Source organism: Portunus trituberculatus, chromosome 10 (assembly GCF_017591435.1).
Source record: "Portunus trituberculatus isolate SZX2019 chromosome 10, ASM1759143v1, whole genome shotgun sequence".
Classification (NCBI taxonomy): Eukaryota; Metazoa; Arthropoda; class Malacostraca; order Decapoda; family Portunidae; genus Portunus; species Portunus trituberculatus.
The window spans coordinates 1,843,577-1,866,582 of record NC_059264.1 but is presented as its reverse complement, the minus strand read 5'-3'; the positions used below and the strand labels follow the sequence as shown (position 1 = coordinate 1,866,582).

Here is a 23,006-nt window from a genome sequence, read left to right as displayed (position 1 = left end):
TAAGTTAGAGGAGGAGGAGGAGGAGGAGGAGGAGGAGGAGGAGGAGGAGGAGGAGGAGGAGGAGGAAGAAGAAGAGGAGGTGAAGGAGGAAGGTTAAAAAGGTCGATTAACTAGACGTGCTCAGAGAGAGAGAGAGAGAGAGAGAGAGAGAGAGAGAGAGAGAGAGAGAGAGAGATGTAGCAGTAGCAGTATTAACACCTCTCCCTTACTCTCCCAAACATTATCTTTTATTTCATTATTTTGCCTTTCGTTTGTGTTTTTCTATGTATCTTAATTTCCCTTCACTCATTTATTGTATTTCTTGACCTTTTATTCATTTCTACCTTCTCTTGTTATTTTCAGCAACTTTCTACCTTCATTTATTGGTGTTATTATCTTTTCATGTAGTTGTATTGGTGTATGTTGGTTTCTATCAAAGTTTCACACGTATATGATAAGAAACGTGGCATGAGGGCCGTGCAGAGACCATTGGAGGGACAGGGACTCAAAAGTTTAAAAGGGACACATGGAGGATGAATTATTATTATTTCATGACTTTCACATTCAATCTGGCAAAAGGGCACTTAGGGAATCAAGGTTCAAAGGGGCAGGGTCTCAAACTCCCTCCGCCCGCCCCATCCCCCCCTCTGCACAGCCCTGCGTGGCATTAATTTCTATCTTTGCTTATATACTCCTTTTTTTTTTTTGTGTGTGTGTGTGTGTGTATTCTCTTATTAGTGTGTGTTATTTTTTTGTCAGTTTTACAAATATATAATAAGGAATGTGACTAATTTCTATGTTTACTTATTCATATCATTATTGTTCTTTTTTCTTTATAGGTGTAAGTCTTTTTTTTTTTTTATCAAAGTTTCACAAATACACCACTGCGAACCTGACGCTAATTTCTATGTTCACTTATTCACATTGTTTTTGTTCAGGTGTTTCTACCGATACATGTTATTTCTGTTGTTATCTTATTATTTCTGTCAAGTTTCACAAATACACAACATTCATAGTCTTATTGTTCATGTACCTTAATCGATACGTTGTTGTTGTTGTTGGTTTTTTTATCGTTATACATTATTTCCATCACACTTCCACAAACACACCACAACAAATCTGACTCTTATTTCTATCTTGTCTTCTTTTAAGAGGGAGGTATCGAGGCATTTGCTCCCCAATTTTGGCTGACGCTTTTCCACTTTTTAGAGAGCCAGCACTCAATTGGGCCTTTTTTTTAATCTTTCTTTTTTTCCCTTTGGTCGGTTCTCTCCCTACGTAAAAAAAAAAAAAAAAAAACTTTCCATAGTCACATTGTTATTTTCATGTACTTTAATCGATACATGTTATTTCCAGCGATTTTTTTTTTTTCTTTAACGTAGGAGGGAAACCTGGCCAAGAGCAACAAAAACTACGATTAAACAAAATAAATAAATAAAAGCGTTACATATTATTTCCATCAAACTTCCACAAATACTCAACAAACACCCTTAACCCGAAACAGACGGCGAGGTGGCAGAAGTATGCTCGGAACACGAACTGACTTTATCCTGCGCTAACGAGGCAACAAATGGTGGCAGCGGGGTGGGATCGTCAACCACCACCACCACCATGAGCAGCAGCAGCGGGGACCAGATCGTGCTGAGGGAGGCGTGGCTGTACGGCTTCTCCAACATCATCAGGGAGATTGACGCCTACCTGGGGAACAAAACGCCCCCTGAGTGCCGCGTGCCAGAATACAACCTGCAGTACAAGGCTGGCTCCATCTTGCAGTACATCAATAAGGAGTGAGTAGATTTATTCAGTGTTTGTGTATTTATTTATTTATCTATTTATTTATGTAAGAGGGGAAAGCTAGCCAAGGGGAATAGAAAACCAAGGAAAAAAGGCTCCACTTGTGTTTTTTTTTTTTTAATTTATTCATATATTTATTTGTAGTATGTCAATAAGGAGTGTTTATTTGTTTATTTTCTATGTAAGAGGGAAAGCTGGCCAAGGGGAATATAAAAGGAAATAAAAAGACGTACTTATTTTTTTGTTTAGTTTAGTTTTTTTTATTCATTTATTTATTTGCAGTATATCAATAAGGAATATACTGTATAGTGTTTTTTTTATTTATTTATTTATTTATTTTTATTCATGTAAGTGGGGAAAGCTGGCCAAGACCAACATAAAACCAAAGAAACACCAACTTATTTTTTTTTTTGGTAGTTTTTAGTTAATATTTTTTTTTCTATCCATCTACTTATTCTTTTTCTATGTAAAGACTGGCCAAGGAAACAAAGATAAAAAAAAGGTCCCACTGAGTCGCCAGCTTCCTTACAGAGCCTAAAAAGTATTTGCAGTATATCTATTTATCATTCTTAACCCCTTCAGTACTGGGACACATTTTCACCTCAAGATTTGTATACGATTAGACCATTTTATTGACATTAGGAAGGGTCTATGGAAGTCAGAAGATTAATGGTCACAGTCTTCACTAGTTTAACCCGTTCAGTATTGGGATACATTTTTACCTCAATATTTGTGTACGATTAGACCATTTTATTGACATTAGTAAGGGTCTATGGAGGTCAAAAAAATTAATGGCCACAGTCTTCACTATTTTAATCCCCCACATGAGTTTCTAAAGCCGTAGAAAATCACTCCATCAATACTGTGACACATATTTTGAGATTTGTGAACGATTAGACCATTTTATTGACATTAGGAAGGGTCTATTAATCCAGAAGCTTAATGGCCACAGTCTTCACTATTTCAATCCCCCGACATGAGTTTGTGAAGCTGTATAGAATCACCAAATAGTCACCAGAATGAATATGGAAACGCGTCATGGTACTGAAGGCGTTAATTTACATGTATGTAGTACGTGATTCAGAGAGAGAGAGAGAGAGAGAGAGAGAGAATATACTGCGACACATATTTCACAACCCACGACACTAATTCACCTCAATTGACCTGTGTAACTGTTTTCCTTCCGGCCACACACCCCTGCCCCTCACCCTCTCTCCTCACCCTCATCCTCTCCCTCTCCCTCTGTCTCTCCTTCACCCACTCACTCTCTCTCTCATCCACAGATACACACACAGCTAAGCACACTCACTAACAAGCTAACAACCAACAACAACCACTAACCACCACTCTTAACGACACAATGAGGTGGTTAGCAGTACGGGGGCATTAAAGACTGACCCCTTGTTAGCTGACTCAATGCCTTATGGTAGAATTAGCACCATTTGACACTAATTCAGAGGAATTTAGGTGGGTTTAGTAAGTTTCTGCGATGTTGCTGGTAATTTTTTGTCTGAGCTGTGTTGTGTGTCTGTCTCGGAATGCAGGGTGGGTGGGGATGGGTGTGTGTGTGTGTGTGTGTGTGTGTGTGTGTGTGTGTGTGTGTGTGTGTTGTTGTTGTTGTTGTTGTTGTTGTTGTTGTTGTTCTTATTATTATTATTATTATTATTATTATTATTATTATTATTATTATTATTATTATTATTATTAGAGAGAGAGAGAGAGAGAGAGAGAGAGAGAGAGAGAGAGAGAGAGAGAGAGAGAGAGATGGGGTTGATAATATTCTATGTATGAGGTAACAATATAAAGCTAACAATGGCACAGTGCTTTATCACACACACACACACACACACACACACACACACACACACACACACACACACACACAATCTTTCCCATTATTATCTTTTCTCCTTAAATTTATCTTCGTTTTACATTTCTTAAACAGCAACAACAACAACAACAACAACAACAACAACAACAACAACAACGGCGCCGTGTCCAACCAGCCAATGGGCACGTGACTAATCGCGATGACGTCACGCTGATTAGAGAGAGAGAGAGAGAGAGAGAGAGAGAGAGAGAGAGAGAGAGAGAGAGAGAGATAGAGCAAAATAGACAAATTAAAAAAAAAAAAAGAATAAAATGAGATTAAAAAAGAAAAACAAAAACAAAATAAGGAATAAAATGAAAATAGAATAGAGAGAGAGAGAGAGAGAGAGAGAGAGAGAGAGAGAGAGAGAGAGATTGGCAGCCCTTAACAAACTTTGACTTCGATTTTCACGCCGCAGGATTTTACAGAATAGCGCTCTCTCTCTCTCTCTCTCTCTCTCTCTCTCTATTCCTATTCTCTCTCTCTCTCTCTCTCTCTCTCTCTCTCTCTCTCTCTCTCTCTCTCTCTCTCTCTCTCTCTCTCTCTCAACAGACAAATAGGCGTGATGATAAATAATTTAAAGGAATAATTTCTATAGTTTTTATCCCACGTCACGAAAGGGAGAGAGAGAGAGAGAGAGAGAGAGAGAGAGAGATTAACAGTGAAAGGAAACGTGTGAATGAAAAGATTTGTATTGAAATGAGAAAAGAGAGGAGGAGGAGGAGGAGGAGGAGGAGGAGGAGGAGGAGGAGGAGGAGGCCTAGGGAAATAACTCAGCCTAACGATCAGCTGTTCTATAGGGCAGTGTGACATTAATGAGGAGGAGGAGGAGGAGGAGGAGGAGGAGGAGGAGGAGGAAGAAGAGGAGGAGGAGGAGGAGGAAAGAATAGGGTCATGAAAGGGGGAAAGGTCCATCTGTTGATTACTCTCTCTCTCTCTCTCTCTCTCTCTCTCTCTCTCTCTCTCTCTCTCTCTCTCTCTCAATATTCAGGTCACTAATTAAGACAGTAAAAGTGTAATAACAGTAAAGATAATTGGGTTAGAGTTGTAATTGTATTAGTAGTAGTAGTAGTAGTAGTAGTAGTAGTAGTAGTAGTAGTAGTAGTAGTAGTAGTGATGATGATGATGATGATGATGATGATGATGATGATGATGATGATGATGATGATGATAACAACCAAAAGTAATAAAACACACACACACACACACACACACACACACATCCCTTTGTAGAGAGAGAGAGAGAGAGAGAGAGAGGAGAAGAGAAGAGAAGATACTATAGAATTGTCTTTCATTTTGGAGGAATTTGATGTAACCTTCGCTCTCTATGCTGATGATACTCAGTTTTACTTAACAGTTAACAATATTTTAGATACAGAAAATACATTGACAAGAGTTATGGCTCTTATTAAGGGTTGGATGAATAAAAAACAGTTGAAATTAAATGTAGAGAAAACTGAATGTTTGTTTATTGGAAAAAAGAGTGGCCTTAGGAGGCTTAACGAAGTGCAAAGTTTACATGTAAATGGTACAAATATTTATTTATCTGAGAGGGTTAAGGATTTGGGAGTCATAGTTGATAAGTATTTAAGCTTAAATGATCAAATAAATGAGGCTGTGAGAGTGGCAAGGTATAATCTGAGGAACATTGCTTTCATAAGGAGATATTTGGATGAATATTCTGTCAAGTCTCTGATTCAAAATCATGTAATAGCCAAGCTGGACTACTGCCAAATTATCAATTAAGGAAATTACAACTGACAATGAATAGGGCTGCCAGAATGATAAAATATGTTTCACCTCGCGACAGAATAACGCCTGTACTCATTGAGTTGCATTGGTTACCGATAAAGGCTCGTATTGCTTATAAAATTTGTGTGTTAACTTATCAAGTCATGACTACTGGAAAACCTGTTTATTTAAGAAAGTTATTGCATCCATTTGAGGTTAGGACAAGTGTTGTAGTGAGGCATGCAGCAGATGAGTACAGGCTAAATGAGCCAAGATGTAACTCAGATACGGGTTTCAGAGCCTTTCAAGTGTGTGCTCCAAGACTGTACAATAGGCTTCCAGTGCAGGTCAAGGCAAGCAATAGCATTGAACTTTTTAAGAAAAGACTAAAGACATATTTATTCAGGGATGCCTATGATATGTCAGATATGACTGTCACTCAACATTATACTGTGTAAGATTTTAATGTGCAATATTTTATGTTTGATTACTTAAACTACATTACATGTATAGCTAGATTTTATCGTGTGTGTGTGTGTGTGTGTGTGTGTGTGTGTGTGTGTGTGTGTGTGTGTGTGTGTGTGTGTGTGTGTGTGTGATAAGTTTTTACAATATTTTATATAGTACTCTGCTAGGTATTGTTCATATTTGTATTTTTATATTTAATTACTATAGAAGAGAGGCTCTGCAGGGCGCCACTAGTTGGTGGAGCAGGGTCTGAATGTAATGACAAAGAATAAAGAATAAAGAAGAGAGAAGAAAAGAAAGAGTAAAGAGAGAAAAAGAACCACCACCATCACCACCACCACCACCACTACACACCTTCCCTCTCTCTTTGCAGGTGTGGCGGACAGGTGTCTTGCAAGTTCAGCTTACAGACACACGTTCCCCTCGACCACCAGTTCTCGCAGGTGTGGAAGGGAGGAGCATTGTGGGTCCGCTACAACTGTGTCAGACGTAAGTGTGTGTGTGTGTGTGTGTGTGTGTGTGTGTGTGTGTGTGTGTGTGTGTGTGTGTGTGTGTGTGTGTGTTTGTTGTGTGTGTGTTGTTGTGTGTGTCTCTGTTTGGATTCAGTTATTACTCTTCTTTACGTTCTTGAGAGAGAGAGAGAGAGAGAGAGAGAGAGAGAGAGAGAGAGAGAGAGAGAGAGAGAGAGAGAGAGAATAATCTTGTAGACTGTATATGCTGCCACGTGTCTTTAAGCGTACACACACACACACACACACACACACACACACACACACACACACACACACACACACACACACACACACGTCGAAAGAATGATAAATAAGAACTCTTGAGCAAATAAATGAGTATAAAGAATAAGCAAGATATTATAGAAAGAATTAAAGAAAGGAAGGAAAAAGAGAAAGGATAAAAATAATATAAGTAGAGAGAGAACATAAAATTTTAAGACACAGAAAGAAGTGAAAAGAGGAGGAAAAGAAGAGAGAAGAATGAAGGAAGACTGAAGAGGAAGAGAAAGAGAAGAGAGAAGAATGAAGGAAGACTGAAGAGGAAGAGAAAGAGAAGAGAGAAGAATGAAGGAAGACTGAAGAGGAAGAGAAAGAGAAGAAGAGAGAAGAATGAAGGAAGACTGAAGAGGAAGAGAAAGAGAAGAAAGAAGAAGGAAGACTGAAGAGGAAGAAGAGAAGAGAGAAGAATGAAGGAAGACTGAAGAGGAAAAAAGAAAGAAAGAAGAATGAAGAAAAATGGAAGAGAAGGAGAAGGAGAGAAACGGAAAAGGAAAAGAAAAAAAAAAAGATAATTTAACCACCACCACCACCATCACCAAAAAATAAACAAATAAATAAAACAAACGATCAGATAAAAACAAAAAAAAAACGATAAATCTAAAAAAAAAATAAAGTCAATAATAAACAATAATAATAATAATAATAATAATAATAATAATAATAATAATAATAAATAAAAAGCTGGAACAATAAAAACAATGACCTCGCTATGACAACACTGCGGTGGGTTTGGGGGAGGGAGGAGGGGAGACAGGAGGGAGGGAGGAGGAGGATAGGGACCGGGAGAGAAGGAGGGAAGGAGAAAAAAATGGGGGGGGGGGCGGGGTTACCAAATAGTTAGATAAGGATGCGGAGGGAAACACGCCCCCCCTTCCTTCCTCTTCCCCTTCCCCCTCTCTTACCTCCCCTCCTACACCTTCCCCCGACCCCGTCATCCCCACCAGCTTAATAGTACGAAGGAAAGAAGTGTGGGGGGGTAGGGTTAATATTTGGTTAGTTTCCGGAGAGAGAGAGAGAGAGAGAGAGAGAGAGAGAGAGAGAGTTTTATTTACATTTTATTCCATTTTAGATTTTACGTACTTGTTCTTGAGAGAGAGAGAGAGAGAGAGAGAGAGAGAGAGAGAATATAATCACCATAAAAATAATAATTGCCCAAATCTGCTAACAACAAAAACAATAATAATAATAATAATGATAACAATAATAATAACAACAACAATAATAATAATAATAATAATAATAATAATAATAATAACAACAAAAATAACAACTATAATAATAATAATAATAATAATAATATAATAATAACAACAACAACAACAACAACAACAACAACAACAACAACAACAACAACAACAACCTACAAACAATTACAAACATTTCTCTTAGCTTACCTCACACAATCCTTCGTCTTCATTAGGTCAACAGGACTCAGTAGGACTCTTGGTAGGATAGGAGGGGTTCGGGATCCTTGGAGAGAGAGAGAGAGAGAGAGAGAGAGAGAGAGAGAGAGAGTGTGTGTGTGTGTGTGTGTGTGGCAGCTTCCATCCTCTCTCCCCCTCCTCTTCTCTCTCCTCTTCATCATTATTTTTCTTCACTTCTTTTATTCTTTCTTTCGTTTCTTCATATATGGCACTTTCATCATCATCTTCTTCCTCTTCCTCTTCTTCTTCCTCTTCTTCTTTTTTTTATCATATATCTACGTTTTTTCTTTTTTTTTCAAGTATTTTTTTCTTTTATTTCCTTTTTTCAGTTCCGAACAATACACTTTTATCTTTTCAATTATTATATTCATTTAATTTCCTATCAACTATTTTTTTCTCCTTTTTTTCCCTTTCTTTATCCAAGTATCTCACTACATAGCTTCCTTTCTTTCTTTCTTTCTTTCTTTCTTTCTTTCTTGTTCACTTACCATAGAAACAAAAAAAAACGAAAAAAAGAAAAAGAAACATCAACACAAACACATGAAAAAATAAAAGAAAACACAAAAATAAGATAGAAAAAAACGTGGTCGCATTTCTTTCGCTAAGTTAAAAATAATAAATAAAATAATAATAACAATAACACGGTAATTAAACACTATATTCTCGCCTTCTCCAGTGTAATCACGTCACTCAGCACCACACACTGTCTCACTACACCTTCTGGCACCGCAGGAACGAGAGGCACGGCTGGCTTTCCTTAATTTACTCACTTTTTGACATTTCCCTCACGCCAACCCACGTGTAGCCCACCTGTCACTGCCGCCACACGGACTCTGATTTGACTTTTTTTTTTCCCGCCATTTTCAGTTTTCTCGCTGTTTCTTCTTGTGGTTGTTAAATGAATTAGTGTGTTTTGTATAATTGTGTCTCGTGAAAATATAAAATTGTAGGTTATCTTAAATTACTTGTTTTACTTGTTGCTTTTATTCATCATGCTCTGATTTGACTTTTCCTGCTAATTTTCGCTCGATTATCAAGAGATACGCAATGATAATAGTAGTAGTAGTAGTAGTAGTAGTAGTAGTATAATAATAATAATAATAATAATAATAATAATAATAATAATAATAATAATAATAATAATAATGATAATAATCTTTTTCCGTGATTCGGTATATGAAATTCATTACATCTTATTAATATATTCGGTTCAGTTACGCTAGATAGTTATGAATAAATAAAATTGTAACCATAATGAAATAAAGCAACAAAATTACGCTAAACAATCACATAAATCAACTACTAACAATAAAATTAATAAAAACCATAAAACAACCACATGAGATTTGCGCGGGAAATTCAAAACACCAGAAAGGCCGCACCCAGTACCACACCTCAAATATTCAAATAAAAAAAACTACAATGCATATATTATCCTCATTTATGTGTACTGTGTTCTTATTGAAAGCCTCACACGCCAGCACAAAGGGGAGGAGAGAAAGGAAAAAGGATTACACAGGGTTTAGGCGAGGCAGTGTGTCATGTGGTGGTGATGGTGGTGGTGTGGTGTGGTGTGGGGATGAATGCGATTAAAGAAGAATGTGTGAGCCGCGGCCAGGGAGGAATGACAGGCAGAGAGAGAGAGAGAGAGAGAGAGAGAGAGAGAGAGAGAGAGAGAGAGAGAGAGAGAGATTATATGTTTCTGAAGTTTATTTTTCTACAGACTTCTGAAATAATCCACAAATTTCTAAACTGTTCCACTTTTTTCTAAGATTATGGCGCTGAAATAAGAAAAAAATTACCCATAGAATTCTGAATTAATATCTGAAATTAGTAACTTTTCTCTAACTTCTAAACTTCACCTTACAAATTGTAGTTTTCCACAAGTTTCCATTTTCTAGAATTCACAACTAAAATTTCTTTCCTTTTCTTTCCTCTGACTTCTTCCTTCTTTTCTTCCTTTTCATTCTTCCTTTATTATTTATTCTTCCTTCTTCTCTTCCTCTTGTCTTCCTTTCTTCTTCTCTTTCAATTGTTCTTTCTTCTTCTTTTTCTCCTTTTCTTCAGTCTTCTATCTTATTTCTCTTTCCTCCTTCTCTTCTCCTTCATTCTTCTCTCTCTCTCTCTCTCTCTCTCTCTCTCTCTCTCTCTCTCTCTCTCTCTCTCTCTCTCTCTCCAATCTTCCTTCTTTCCTCTCCTTGTCCTTCTCTTCCTGTTCAATCTTCCTTCATTCTTTTCTCTCTCTTCTTCTCTTTCTCTTCCTCTTCAGTCTTCCTTCATTCTTCTCTCTCTCTCTATCTCTCTCCTTCTCTTCCTCTTCAATCTTCCTTCATTCTTCTTTCTCTGGCCATTAATCTTCTGACCTCCATAGACCCTTGCTAATGTCAATAAAATGGTCTAATGGTATACAAATCACAAGGTAAAAATGTGTCCCATTTCTGAAGGGGTTTGACACTCCAAACAACCACTTCAACACTTCAAACTCCACTTAAAACAATCCAAACTCCACTTTTAACACCTGATTCCAATTTAAACACTCCAAACTCCACTAGAAACACTTTTAACTTACTTCAAACACCCAACTCCACCTAAAACACCTATCTCCACCCCTGCTTCCACTTTGAACACCTGACTCCACCCCTGCTTCCACCCACAGAGTCGTTGTTCCACCGTGTTTGTGGGACGGAGGTGAAGGGACAGGAGGGTTTTCTGAAGAGTGTTGGCTACCCTCAGTATTATCTTGGTGAGCCTCCAGTGTGCACCCTCACCATCACCGCAGACCAGGGACAGCAGATGCAGCTCACCATTACAGACCTCAGCATCAGGGGTGAGCTGGGGGTGATGGCAAGGGTGCTAATACCACTCCCCAAATCTGACCTGACCTAACCTGACCTAACCTAACCTCACACCCGCAGAGATCATGCAGCCGTCTGAGAATCGATGTAAGGACAGTGTTGAGGTGAGTGAGGGGAGCAAGGTGGTGCTGGAGCGCTGCGGGGACACCAACAGGCCCCTCACCGTCACCTCAGAAGGCCCCTCTCTTAACGTCACTCTCTCTGCGTCCTCCCACGTGTTCCCCAAGAGAGGATATGTGGCTTATTACAAAGGTGAGAGGGAGAGGGATGGTGAGAGGGGGATGGTGAGGAATTGTGAGAGAGAGAGGGATGGTGAGAGGAAAGGGATGGGGAGAGGGATGATGGGAGATGGTGGGGTGGCTTACTGCAAAGGTGAGAGAGAGAAGGAAGGGAGGGAGAGGGATGAGAAAGAGATGGACAGGGAGAGGAGTGAGAGGAGGGAGGGAGGGAGAGGGAGGGATGGTTGAGAAACATTGAGAACTGTGATATGTATTAGTGATGGTTAATGAGAGAGAGAGAGAGAGAGAGACTGTTCTTCCTTTAGTTCCTTTGTTTTTTCTTTATGTTATCTATTTCTCTCTCTCTCTCTCTCTCTCTCTCTCTCTCTCTCTCTCTCTCTTTGACTAAACCTCATCCTTCACTTTCTTAAACTTCCACAAAAACAACCCTACCAAAATCAAAATAAAACAAAACAAACCAATTTTTTTCACCACTGCACACCCAAAACAACAACAACAACAACACAAACACACTGAGACCCCAACTCAACCTAACCTAACCTAACCTAACCTAACCATACCCCACAGCGCTTGGTTGCCCGACCCCAGACATACCTGAGGACGGTTACCTTGCCTTCAGGAACAGCACACACGCAGAATTCTGGTGCTGTGTCCGCCATGCCTTCCCGGACACACTCACAAGGAAGAGAGTGTTGAAGTGTGGGCGGCAGAACACATGGAATGAAGAACTGCCAGACTGTGTGGGTGAGTGTGCTGGTGGTGGTGGTGGTGCTGGTGGTGGTGGTGGTGGTGAGGATGTCCAACTTGCATTTTTTAGAGAGACATAAGTTAACGTCTTCAGTACTGTGACATGTTTTCATATTTATTCTGCTTAGTATTTGGTGATTTTTTATAGCTTCAGAAACTTGTGTGGGGGTTAAAATTGTGAAGACTGTGGCCATTAATCTTCTGACTTCCATAGACCCTTCCTTATGTAAAAAAAGTTGTCTAATTATACCAAAAAACTCATGGTGAAATTGGATCCCGGTACTGAAAGGGTCAAGAGAGGACCTGATAGAAGTCTTGAAGTGGTGTAGGGTTTATAACAAAGAGACATGAGTAAAGTTCTTAATGATAACCAGGATAGAACCAGGGTATTAAATTTGCATTCCTTAGAGAGATGCAGTTTAAGATGGCACCTGATAGAAGTTTTGAAGTGGTGTAGGGGTTATAACAAAAGGAACATGAGTAAAGTTCTTCCTAAGTGGGCCTTTTTCTTGATTTTTGTTGTCTTGGCCAGCTTTTCCCTCTTACATAAAGAAAAACTAACTTGAGCTAACCTAACCTAACCTAACGTCCTCCCTGCAGACTTGGACGAGCTGCTGAGTGCAGGGAACATCACCATGGATGTGTACCAGGGCCTCATCAATGGTACATCTGGGGTGGCCATGGCGGAGAAGCTGCGGCAAGCTCACCTAGTCTATGGTAGCAGTTGATGCACTCTCACGTTGATTAGATTAGAGATTGATGGTTGTTATTGTTGTTGTTTAAGATTGCAATGCATAGGCCTGAATCTATCTTTAATCTCTTCAGAACCATGATGCATTTCCATATTCATTCTGCTTGCTATTTGGTGATTCTATACAGCTTCAGAAACTCATGTGGAAAATTAGAATAGTAAAGACTGTGGGCATTAATCTTCTGACCTTCATAGACCCTTCATAATGTCAATAAAATGGTCTAGCTATACACAAATCTGAAGGTAAAAATGCATCCCAGTACTGAAGGGGTTAAGCATTAAGGGGGCATCACACTGGCCTATGATACACAGAACACAGGCCATGGCTCTTGGTATGATACCAGGAACATTATCACACACAAGCTGCCGGCATTCTTGCTGTGCCAGACAAATGGCCCAGCAACCAAGACCAAGCCTGATCAAAACAAACCAGAACAAAACTGTGTTGCTAGTGCTGACACCTCAACCTGTGCTTCATGCTGGCATTGCATTTACACTTGTTGTTACTGAAGAAGAGGAAGGAGCTACAGAAAAACAGAGACATGTGCGACGGCAACTTTGGAGTCGAGGATGGTTGCCATGATCCCAAACTATTGACATGATATATATATATATATATATATATATATATATATATATATATATATATATATATATATATATATATATATATATATATATATATATCTTTCTAGATTGATGAAATGCTATTCAATATTCCACTATGAAAATTTATTCACGTTTTTGTTTGAATAATAAGTTTTCATCACGTATTTTGTTACTTTTTTACTGGGATGGCATACGAAGGGTCAGAATGGATATCTAACCATCCCATCTTTGCCCCGCCAATCCCCAGCAAATTCATGTTACCTTGGGCCAGTGTTCCTGGTTCGGCACATCACAGGCCAGCGTGGCGCCCCTTCAGGAGTGTTTTGCTGCACTAATTTAGCTTTTTTTTCTTATTTTGTTTTATTCATTTTTTTTCTATGGGTCCTTTTTCACTCTAATGACTAACTGCTACCTCATAAAAAGCTCCCCAGTTCATGTCCCCCCCACCACACACACGCATAAGAAAAAAAATAAATAAATAAACAATAGAGAAATACACACACAAACTAACAGACAACAAAACCACACAAAAATCTATCCCACTTCATGTAAAGAAAAAGAGAAAGAAAGAAAAACAAAACAATAAAAGAAAGAAACAAAAGATAAAAAGGAAAAACAAAAAAGAAAGAAAAATAAAGAAAATAAAAACAAATATAAAAAAAAGAAAGAAAGAAAAAGAAAGTTCAAACACAAACACAACACACACACACACACACACACACACACACACACACACACACACTCACCAATACTCTCGGCAGACCTGGTGGTGCCAACAGTCATCATGTCAGTCCTGGTCCTTGGTAACGTCGCTGTGGTCTTCCTCATCATCTACTGTCGCAGGTGGGTCTGTGTGGGAAGGCTGTGAGAACTGTGGGGCTGTAAGGCTGTATGGGGTCTGTGAGAGGACTATGAGGCTGTGGAGGGTTGTGGGAGGCTGTGGAGGGCTATGAGGCTGTGTGGGGCTAATTTTGAGGGCTGTGAGGCTGTGTGAGGTTGTGGAGGGATGTGAGACTGTGGTGTTGATTTTGAGGACTGTGTTGGGTTAATTTTGAGACCTATAGGGCTGTGTGGGGGCTGATTTTAAGTGCTTTGAGGCTGTGTGGGATGGAATATGAAGAGCTTTGAGGTTTTGAGGGCTGTGTGGGTAGGTTTTAAGGGCTGTGGGCCTGTGTGGGATGGAGTATGAGGGGCTAAGAGGCTGATCAGGGTGGGTTTTAAAGGCTGTGGGGCTGTGAGGCTATGTGGATGAATTAATGAAGGAAGGAAGGAAGGCAGGGCTGTGTATTTTGTGTCTTTTCCTGTATGACTCTGATTAGTAAGACTGCAATGGAAAGGAAGGAAGGAGAGGAAAAGAAAGGAAGGAAGGAGGAAGGAAAGGAAGGAAGGAAGGAAGGACAATCTTTAGTATGTATGGATATTTTTGTGTCTGTCTTATTTATTTTTTTTTTATATATATATATGTAAGAGGAACAATCGGCCAACAGCAACAAAAAAAAAAAAAATGTCCTTGAATAAAAAAAAAAAAAAAAAAAAAAAAAGCTGAGGTGCCAGTCATGTCTGTGTGTGGGGGATTAAAATGAGTGTTCTTTATTTCACTTTTACAGAAGAAATTAAAGCAATATATATGGACCCCCCCCTTAGTGCAGTGTAAACAAGAGGTGAGGGACAGACTGTAGTAATTCCACTCTGCACTTTCATTTGTACTCCTTTCTTTGTAAATTTGTAGAAACACGCCTGTCTCATTCTGGCAGATTAAACTTTATTTTCATCTTAATTTGGTAGCTTATGAGCCTCTGTCCCTCACACACCACCACAGCCACAGTAGTACCATTTCACAGCCTCACACACCACCACACATCCTAACAGCCACAGTAGTACAAGTTCACAGCCTCACACACCACCACATCCTCACCACAGTAGTACACACAGCCTCCTCACAGCCACAGTAGTACCATTTCACAGCCTCACACACCACCACATACCACCACACATCCTCACAGCCACAGTAGTACCATTTCACAGCCTCACACACCACCACATACCACCACACATCCTCACAGCTACAGTAGCACCATTTCACAGCCTCACACACCACCACAGCCACAGTAGTACAAGTTCACAGCCTCACACACCACCACCACACCCTCACAGCCACAGTAGTACAAGTTCACAGTCACACACAATCACAGACCTTCACAGCCACAGTAATACCAGCCCACAGCCTCACATACCATCACACCCCCTCACAGTCACAGTAGTACCAGTCCACAGCCTCACACACCACCACACATCACCACAGACACAGTAGTACTAGCCCACAGCCTCATACACCACCACAATCACAGTATTATCAGTCCACAGCCTCACACACTACCACAGACACTCATAGTCACAGTAGTACCAGTCCACAGCCTCACACACTACTACAGACACTCACAGCCACAGTAGTACTAGTCCACAGCCTCACACACCACCACATATAGTTCTTTTTAATATCTACCATTTCTAACTTTCTTTTTTGCAATTCCTAGCACTTCTAATATCAAACTTTAACTTTATTGATATCTAAACCATGTACACACACACACACACACACACACACGCACACACACACACGCCCGGTAGCTCAGTGGTTAGAGCGCTGGCTTCACAAGCCAGAGGACCGGGGTTCGATTCCCCGGCTGGGTGGAGATATTTGGGTGTGTCTCCTTTCACGTGTAGCCCCTGTTCACTGTTCACCTAGCAGTGAGTAGGCACGGGATGTAAATCGAGGAGTTGTGACCTTGTTGTCCCGGTGTGTGGTGTGTGCCTGGTCTCAGGCCTATCCGAAGATTGGAAATAATGAGCTCTGAGCTCATTCCGTAGGGTAACGTCTGGCTGTCTCGTCAGAGACTGCAGCAGATCAAACAGTGAAACACACACACACACATACACTCACATATTCATACACACACACATACAAACATATGCCCTCACACAGCCCACTAAACACAGCACAGCCTTTCAAACATATTTCCTCACACAGCCCCCAAGACACAGCACAGCCTTTCACCCACCACCACAGACTTTCACAGCACCTCACAGCCTCTTGTATCCTTCCCAGGGGTGTGATCGAGGAAGGGGCACGCTGTGAGGAGCTGGAATCAATCAAAGCCAACCCTGAACCGACAGACACAATCGACAATGAGCCGTGTAACGTGTAGCAGTGACGAGCCATGGAGGTCTTAAGGTGGAGGTAATGGTTCTGTCAGTGGAGGTAATACTGCTACTTCTAAACACTCTCCTACTTCTCCACCTCCTCTACTGAGACTGCAAATGGAAAGTGGAGATGCTATGAGATTTTTTTCCTCCTATTCTTTCACCTCCTCCACATTTTCAGTAAGAAGAAGAGGAAGATAAAGGTGTGGAAGTGGAGATAATATTGATAGGAAGAAGAGGTTAAGTTCTTCTAATCTTCCTCCTCTTCCTTCTTGATCTTGTCTTCTTCCTCTCTTCCTCTTCCTTGATTCAAAGTAAGAGGAAGAGGAAGATAAAAAGAAGATAGAAAAATGGAGGTAATGTTCTATAATCTACTCTTCCTCCTCCTCCTCCTCCTCCATTCCAGATAAGAAGAGGAGTAAAGTACAAGAATCAACAAATCAACACAAAAGAAAATTAATTACCAGGAAGAAAAAACAAAAGTAAAAATAAAGAAAGAAAAAGAGAAAAAGAGGGGAAAGAAATTTATGACTGTACCACCCGAATCTTTTATATTTTCCCTAAGTAACCAAAAAACAACAGAAAGAATATGAATCTCTTGTATTATGATGCAAATCTGACTGATATTACTGATAGTGAGTTAGATAAGGCAATATTTGAATAAGATGTAAAACTATGAGTATCCGAAAGGTGAAATTAAGTTAATAGATTGCGATTAGGCAATGAAAGGTATTGGATTAAGATTAAATGATGAAAAAAGTATTGGATTAAAGGATTAGGTGATAAAAGGTATTGAATAAGATTTTTTAGAGTGTATATTGAATTGGATAAAGAAGTTAGGGTGATAAAAAGTATTGGAATGAAAGCTTAGAGTGTTTAACAGAATTGGATTAAGAGATTAGCTGATAAAGTGTTGGATTAAGATTATCAGGGTGTTTATTGAGTGATAAGGATGTTTAGTGAAATTAATTGAAATACAAGGGTGTTCAAGGAATCAGATTACAAGATAAGGTGATGAAAGCTATTGGATTAAAAAATAGGATGTTTGTGGAATTAGAAGAAAGGTGATAAAAATACTAAATTAATAAATTAGGATATTAAATGAACCAAACAGAATGATTAGGATATTTTAAGGTATCAGATTATGAGATTAAGAGATAAAAAGCCATTGGATTAAAAAAATAGAATGATTATGGAATTGTATCAAGAAATAAGGTGATAAAGAATATTGTAATAAGAGATTAGGATATTAAATTAACCAAACAAAAAGATTAGGATATTTTAAGGTATCAGATTATGAGATTAGGTGATAAAAGCTGTTAGATTAAATAAAATAAGGGTGTTTTTTAAATTGAATCAATAAATTAGGTGATAAAAACATTAGGATAATAAATTGGGATATTAAATGAATGAAAACTGAAAGATTAGACATTTTAAGGAATCAGATTGAGATTAGATGATAAAAGCTACAGAATTAGGAGATTAGCAGTGTGTAGGTGATTGGATTAAAAGCTTAGTGTATTAGAGTGTTTGTGTCAAGATTAGGCTCTGTATTCAGAAACGCTTTGCTCTCTCACCACAACTATCTTTCCAAGGCCACAGAGATGACTAGCCAGGTTTTCAAGAGTTTATCCAGTTAATAATGTATAAATCTGGTCACTCTGCCTCTAGAACCATAAAAACCACCTTTAACCCCTTCAGTACTGGGACACATTTTTACTATGAGTTTTATGTATGATTAGATGATTTTATTGACATTAGGAAGTGTCTGTGGAGGTAGGGAGATTAATAGCCACAGTCTTCACTATTTTAATCCCCCACATGAGTTTCTGAAGCTGCAAAAAATCACCAAATATTAACCTAAATGAATATGAAAATGCATCATGGTACCGAAGGGGTTAAAAGCTTGTATATTTAAATAAAGCCTTTTGAAAGAGTGGAAGTGTAGCACAGAAGGGTTTGAGAATACGAGCCAAGGGCATGTGATAGAGTAGCTAACTTGTGATAAGAGTGGCATTGAATCACCACACAGGAGCACCTGGCTGATAACCTTAGACACTTGTGATAAAATTAAGGCCGCTTTCACATCAAGGTGGCATGTTGCACATGGCAAATGGCAGGTGGCAAGTGGCAAGTGACGAGTGGCACGGTGATTTCAGACCAAGGTAGCACGTCACCAAGTGTCTCAGGGTGGCAGTTCACTTCACTGTGCACAAAAACTAATCAACATGTGCCATACATCCAAAAGTTTTCTTATCATTGTGTATTTTGTTATTGAAATAAATAAAAATAATGGTACATTGTCTAATAATAAGTTTTGAAGTGAAAGTTCCATTAAAATTTGGCATCACAGTCCGGGGTGGCAAGTCGCACATTCAAAAATAACGGGCAAGTCCGATCCCTGAGGGGCGTGGCACGTCGCACGTGACACATGTGATGTGCCACGCCACTTTGGTGTGAAAGGTTTGATATGTTTCCGGATGTTCACTTTCACATGGCATGCCACTTGCCACGTGCGACATGCCACCTTGGTGTGAAGGCGGCCTAAGATTCGCAAGGAAAGATTGGGAATGACATGAGCAGGGAACTGGATTGTGATATTTGGGCATTTCATAAAAGGATTGGGTAATGATAGAGGATTGAATGGTGTTACATTGGGAGGCTGGAAGAGATAGAATGAAAAATAAGGGATTGGAATGTGTTAGTTTGGCATTTGATAAGAGTTGATGATAAAAGATAAACAAACACACACTGGGGGGGAATGAAAGTGAAAATGAGTGAATAAAGGAAATAAAATAAGAAAAGAAATGAAGATAAAGGTTCAGAATGTATTAGTTGGCCATTTTATAAGATTTGATGGTAAAGGATAAAAAAAAAGATACACATAATGGGAGAATGAAAGTGAAAATGAGCGATGAATAAAGAGAAAAATAAGAAAAGAAATAAAGAAAAAGATTTGGGATATATTAGTTGGCCATTTTATAAGACTTGATGATAAAAAATTAAATATACACACACAATGAGGGAATGAAAGTGAAAAAAATGAGTGAATAAAGAAAAAAAAAGAAAAGAAATTAAGATAAAGGTTTAGAATGTATTAGTTTGGCCATTTTCTAAAATTTGATGGTAAAACATGCATCAAATGACTGAATATTATCAAACACATGTCACGCCTCAAGTCCAAACACTCACAATCAACACACCAATCAAACGCTGTATGCACACAATCCATCACCACCAACCAGCACCGCCAGTGTTCTGTTATGTGTGTGTGTGTGTATGTGTGTATTTATTTAGGTGTTGTATATAAGAAGTGAGTTAGGTTAGATTAGGTTAGCTTAGGTTAGGTTAGGTTGGGTTAGTGTGTGTGTGTGTGTGTGTGTGTGTGTGTGTGTGTGTGTGTGTGTGTGTGTGTGAGAAGAGCATCATTATCACCAACAACTATCAGTCTGAGATTCACAAATACAAGAATAAAATGTTATATTTTCTTCTACTGAGGGACAAGAATACTCATAGCAGCACTGGGGTCAAGGAGTGGCAGTGCTGGTGACAAAGGGTGCTGGTGCTGCTGCTCACTCCTACCTTTAAATTTTATGGTGAAATGAACGTAAATGTCTGTGGCGATGATGTGTCAAATGAAAAATTATGCTTGTTTCTCATCACATGTAAAAGATATGTTAAAAAAAAATACATATACAATGAGAGGTTAAAAGGAAATGAAAAAGAAAGGGTGTGCTGGTGCTGCTGCTCACTTGTACCTTTAAATTCTGTGGTGAAATGAATGTAATTGTCTGTGGCGGTGATGCGTGAGACAAAAAATTGAGTTCGTGTTTTTCATCGCATGTAAAAGATAAGTTGAAAAAATCATACAACGAGAGATGAAACGGAAATGAAAGAATGATTTAGACTCCTCATGATTGTTATGAAAACTGCATTCACTTGTGAGAAAAAGATAACAAAATATATGAATAAAAAAGAGGAAAAAAAAGAAAACTATTCACCTTTAGGACCAAAAACACTTCACAACCAACCCATAGTTATTTGTACCACCCAAACAAATTACACTTGAAAAAAAAATCAATAAAAAAAGTATAAAAAGATATTCACTAACATAAATTAACCATTTCACAGCCAGCCATCCAGTTACACATTTCACATCACCAAGAAAGTTACCATTAACCCCTTCAGTACTGGGACACATTTATACCTTGAGGTCTGTGTACATTAGATAATTTTATTGACATTAAGAAGGGTCTATGGAGGTCAAAAGATTAATGGCCACAGTCTTCACTATTTTAATCCCCTACATGAGTTTCTGAAGCTGTCTAAAATCAAATAGTAAGCAGAACGAATATGGAAACACGTCATGGTACTGAAGAGGTTAATGGGAAGACTAATGTAACTTCTTTTTTTCCCTCCATTTTATATTCTAATTCACAACAAAACAAGTGGGTAATTTTGCAGACTGTTCTTATTTCTACCTTATGACTTTGTACCGGTTCAATTTTGTGTATAAGAAATGTATATACAAATCAGGATATTTTAAGTCTCTATACACAAGGAACATGTTATCTTGTAGCATCATACTTTGTCCAGTTTTGTGTATAAGAAACATAAATAATCAGTATATTTCCATCTATGTATATCGGTTCAGTTTTGTGTACAAGAAACGAGCAGAATGTCTCTATGTTTACCTTCAGACTTGGTTGAGGTTTGTGTATAATTAATGTAAACAATCTGTATATGTATTTTCATCTACTTATATACAGTGACACTACACCTGGTTCAGTTTTTGTGTACGAGAAGCAAGCAATTTGTATATTCTTACGTATTTACAATGCTAGACTTGATTAAATTGTGTGTATAAGTAAAGTAAATAATGAGTGTTGTATTTTCATCTACGTATATCTGATGTTAGACTTGGTTTGGTTTTAAGTATGAAAAGCTAACAATTTGTGTATTTTTACGTATATACAACGCTAGACTTGGTTATATTTTGTGTATAAGAAACATGTAAGCAATCGATATATTTTCATTTGCATATATCTAACACGACACTTGTTTCAGTTTTGTGTATGAGAAGCAAGCCATCAGTATATCTTTACGTATATAAGACACTAAACTTTTATTCAATTTTGTGTATAAGAAAAACATTAACCAACACAAACTTAATTTCTTTTTGTGTATAATAACAATAAATACCAGTCAATCATTTCCCAAATTAAAAAAAAAGTCAACAACAACAATTTCACATTTAAAACCATAAAAAACACAACCAACACATACAAACCTTGCCTCCATTAGTGTATATATAACCACATGCACATAGACACATACTTCAAGGAATACAGTATATGCACCTGTTTTCTTTAGTGTTAGAGCTCAGGTTTACAGGAGAGACTAATCAAACACACACACGTCCATCAGAACTTGTCCTGTAGCTAATAGTTGTGGTAGTGTCTCGGCTGTCCCTGTCTTGTGATTACTATTTTTCTATTGTATCGTCAAATGGGTGAGAGTTTTTCCGTTTTGTTGGTTACTACACACACACACACACACACACACACACACACACACACACACACACACACACACACACACACACACACACACACACTCACATAAGGAATACCCACTCGTAATACAAACACACACACAAACACACTCACTCACCCATTCACACATGCAAACATAAAGAATACCAACTCGTAATCCAAACACACACACACACACACACACACACCTATTCATAACTGAAGAACACAAAACAATTATGACCCAAACACACATACACACACACACACACACAAAAAAAAAAAAAAAAAAATTCACGTCAGAAGAAAAGATAAAATAGAAAGAAACAAGAAAAACAGGAAAAAACACAGATTCAACCCAATTTCATACACCTGACAATGCAGCAAACAAAAACACAAACACACACAAAAAGCAACACTACTTTCACCACAGAAGGAGCGACAAACCAAACATAACAAACGGAAATAGAAAAAAACAAAAAATATTGGAAAAAACACACAATTCACCCTAATCTTATACACACGGTAATGATAACAAAATGCATCAACCACCAGTCCAGTACCAGACCCCTTCCCTTGGCTGTGACGGCTAAACTAAGAAAGGCCGATACCAAAGCTAACCTAACCTAACCTAACCTAGTCTACCCTACACTCAGTCACACGTATGTACAACTGTTAGCCATATCACAGCATCCTCTGGACCCATCCCTAGTCACAAACTCTAGTAACACATAGAGGACACAAACACGTCTATTTTTACACTTCTCTCACACGTATTGTAGTGTTGTAGTTAGATGTATCAGTGTTGGTCTATGTATATGTATGTGTGTTTGTCCGTCTGTCTGTCTGTCTGTCGGTGTTGTGATGTTGTATGGAAAGTGAAATCTTGAGTATTACAAAGGAATCATGACTATACAATACTTTTCAGTTCACCAATACTCTGTTTAATTCTCACTGCCGACTTCAAAGAATACTCATCCGAACCTCAGATGTGTAGAATGCAATTATTACAG

At 38.5% G+C, this 23,006-nt stretch overlaps 2 protein-coding genes across 2 annotated transcripts in view; one reads left to right on the top strand and one right to left on the bottom strand.

The window, feature by feature from the left end:
* LOC123502087 (glucose transporter type 1-like) overlaps window positions 1-8,132 on the bottom strand; it is a 118,382-nt gene extending 110,250 nt beyond the window's left edge. The window contains exon 1 of the mRNA XM_045251247.1: window positions 8,028-8,132. The gene's annotated coding sequence lies outside the window, so the exon portion shown is untranslated. The remainder of the gene's footprint in view (window positions 1-8,027) is intronic.
* The window catches only part of LOC123502091, a 22,500-nt gene extending 4,640 nt beyond the window's left edge, over window positions 1-17,860 (top strand). Inside the window, exons 2-9 of the mRNA XM_045251282.1 lie at window positions 1,484-1,766; window positions 6,216-6,331; window positions 10,714-10,884; window positions 10,973-11,164; window positions 11,719-11,895; window positions 12,499-12,615; window positions 14,020-14,101; window positions 16,365-17,860. Of these exons, the coding sequence (XP_045107217.1) occupies window positions 1,484-1,766; window positions 6,216-6,331; window positions 10,714-10,884; window positions 10,973-11,164; window positions 11,719-11,895; window positions 12,499-12,615; window positions 14,020-14,101; window positions 16,365-16,464 (1,238 nt within the window). The 3' untranslated portion in view covers window positions 16,465-17,860. The remainder of the gene's footprint in view (window positions 1-1,483; window positions 1,767-6,215; window positions 6,332-10,713; window positions 10,885-10,972; window positions 11,165-11,718; window positions 11,896-12,498; window positions 12,616-14,019; window positions 14,102-16,364) is intronic.
* The last annotated feature ends 5,146 nt before the right edge of the window (window positions 17,861-23,006 follow it).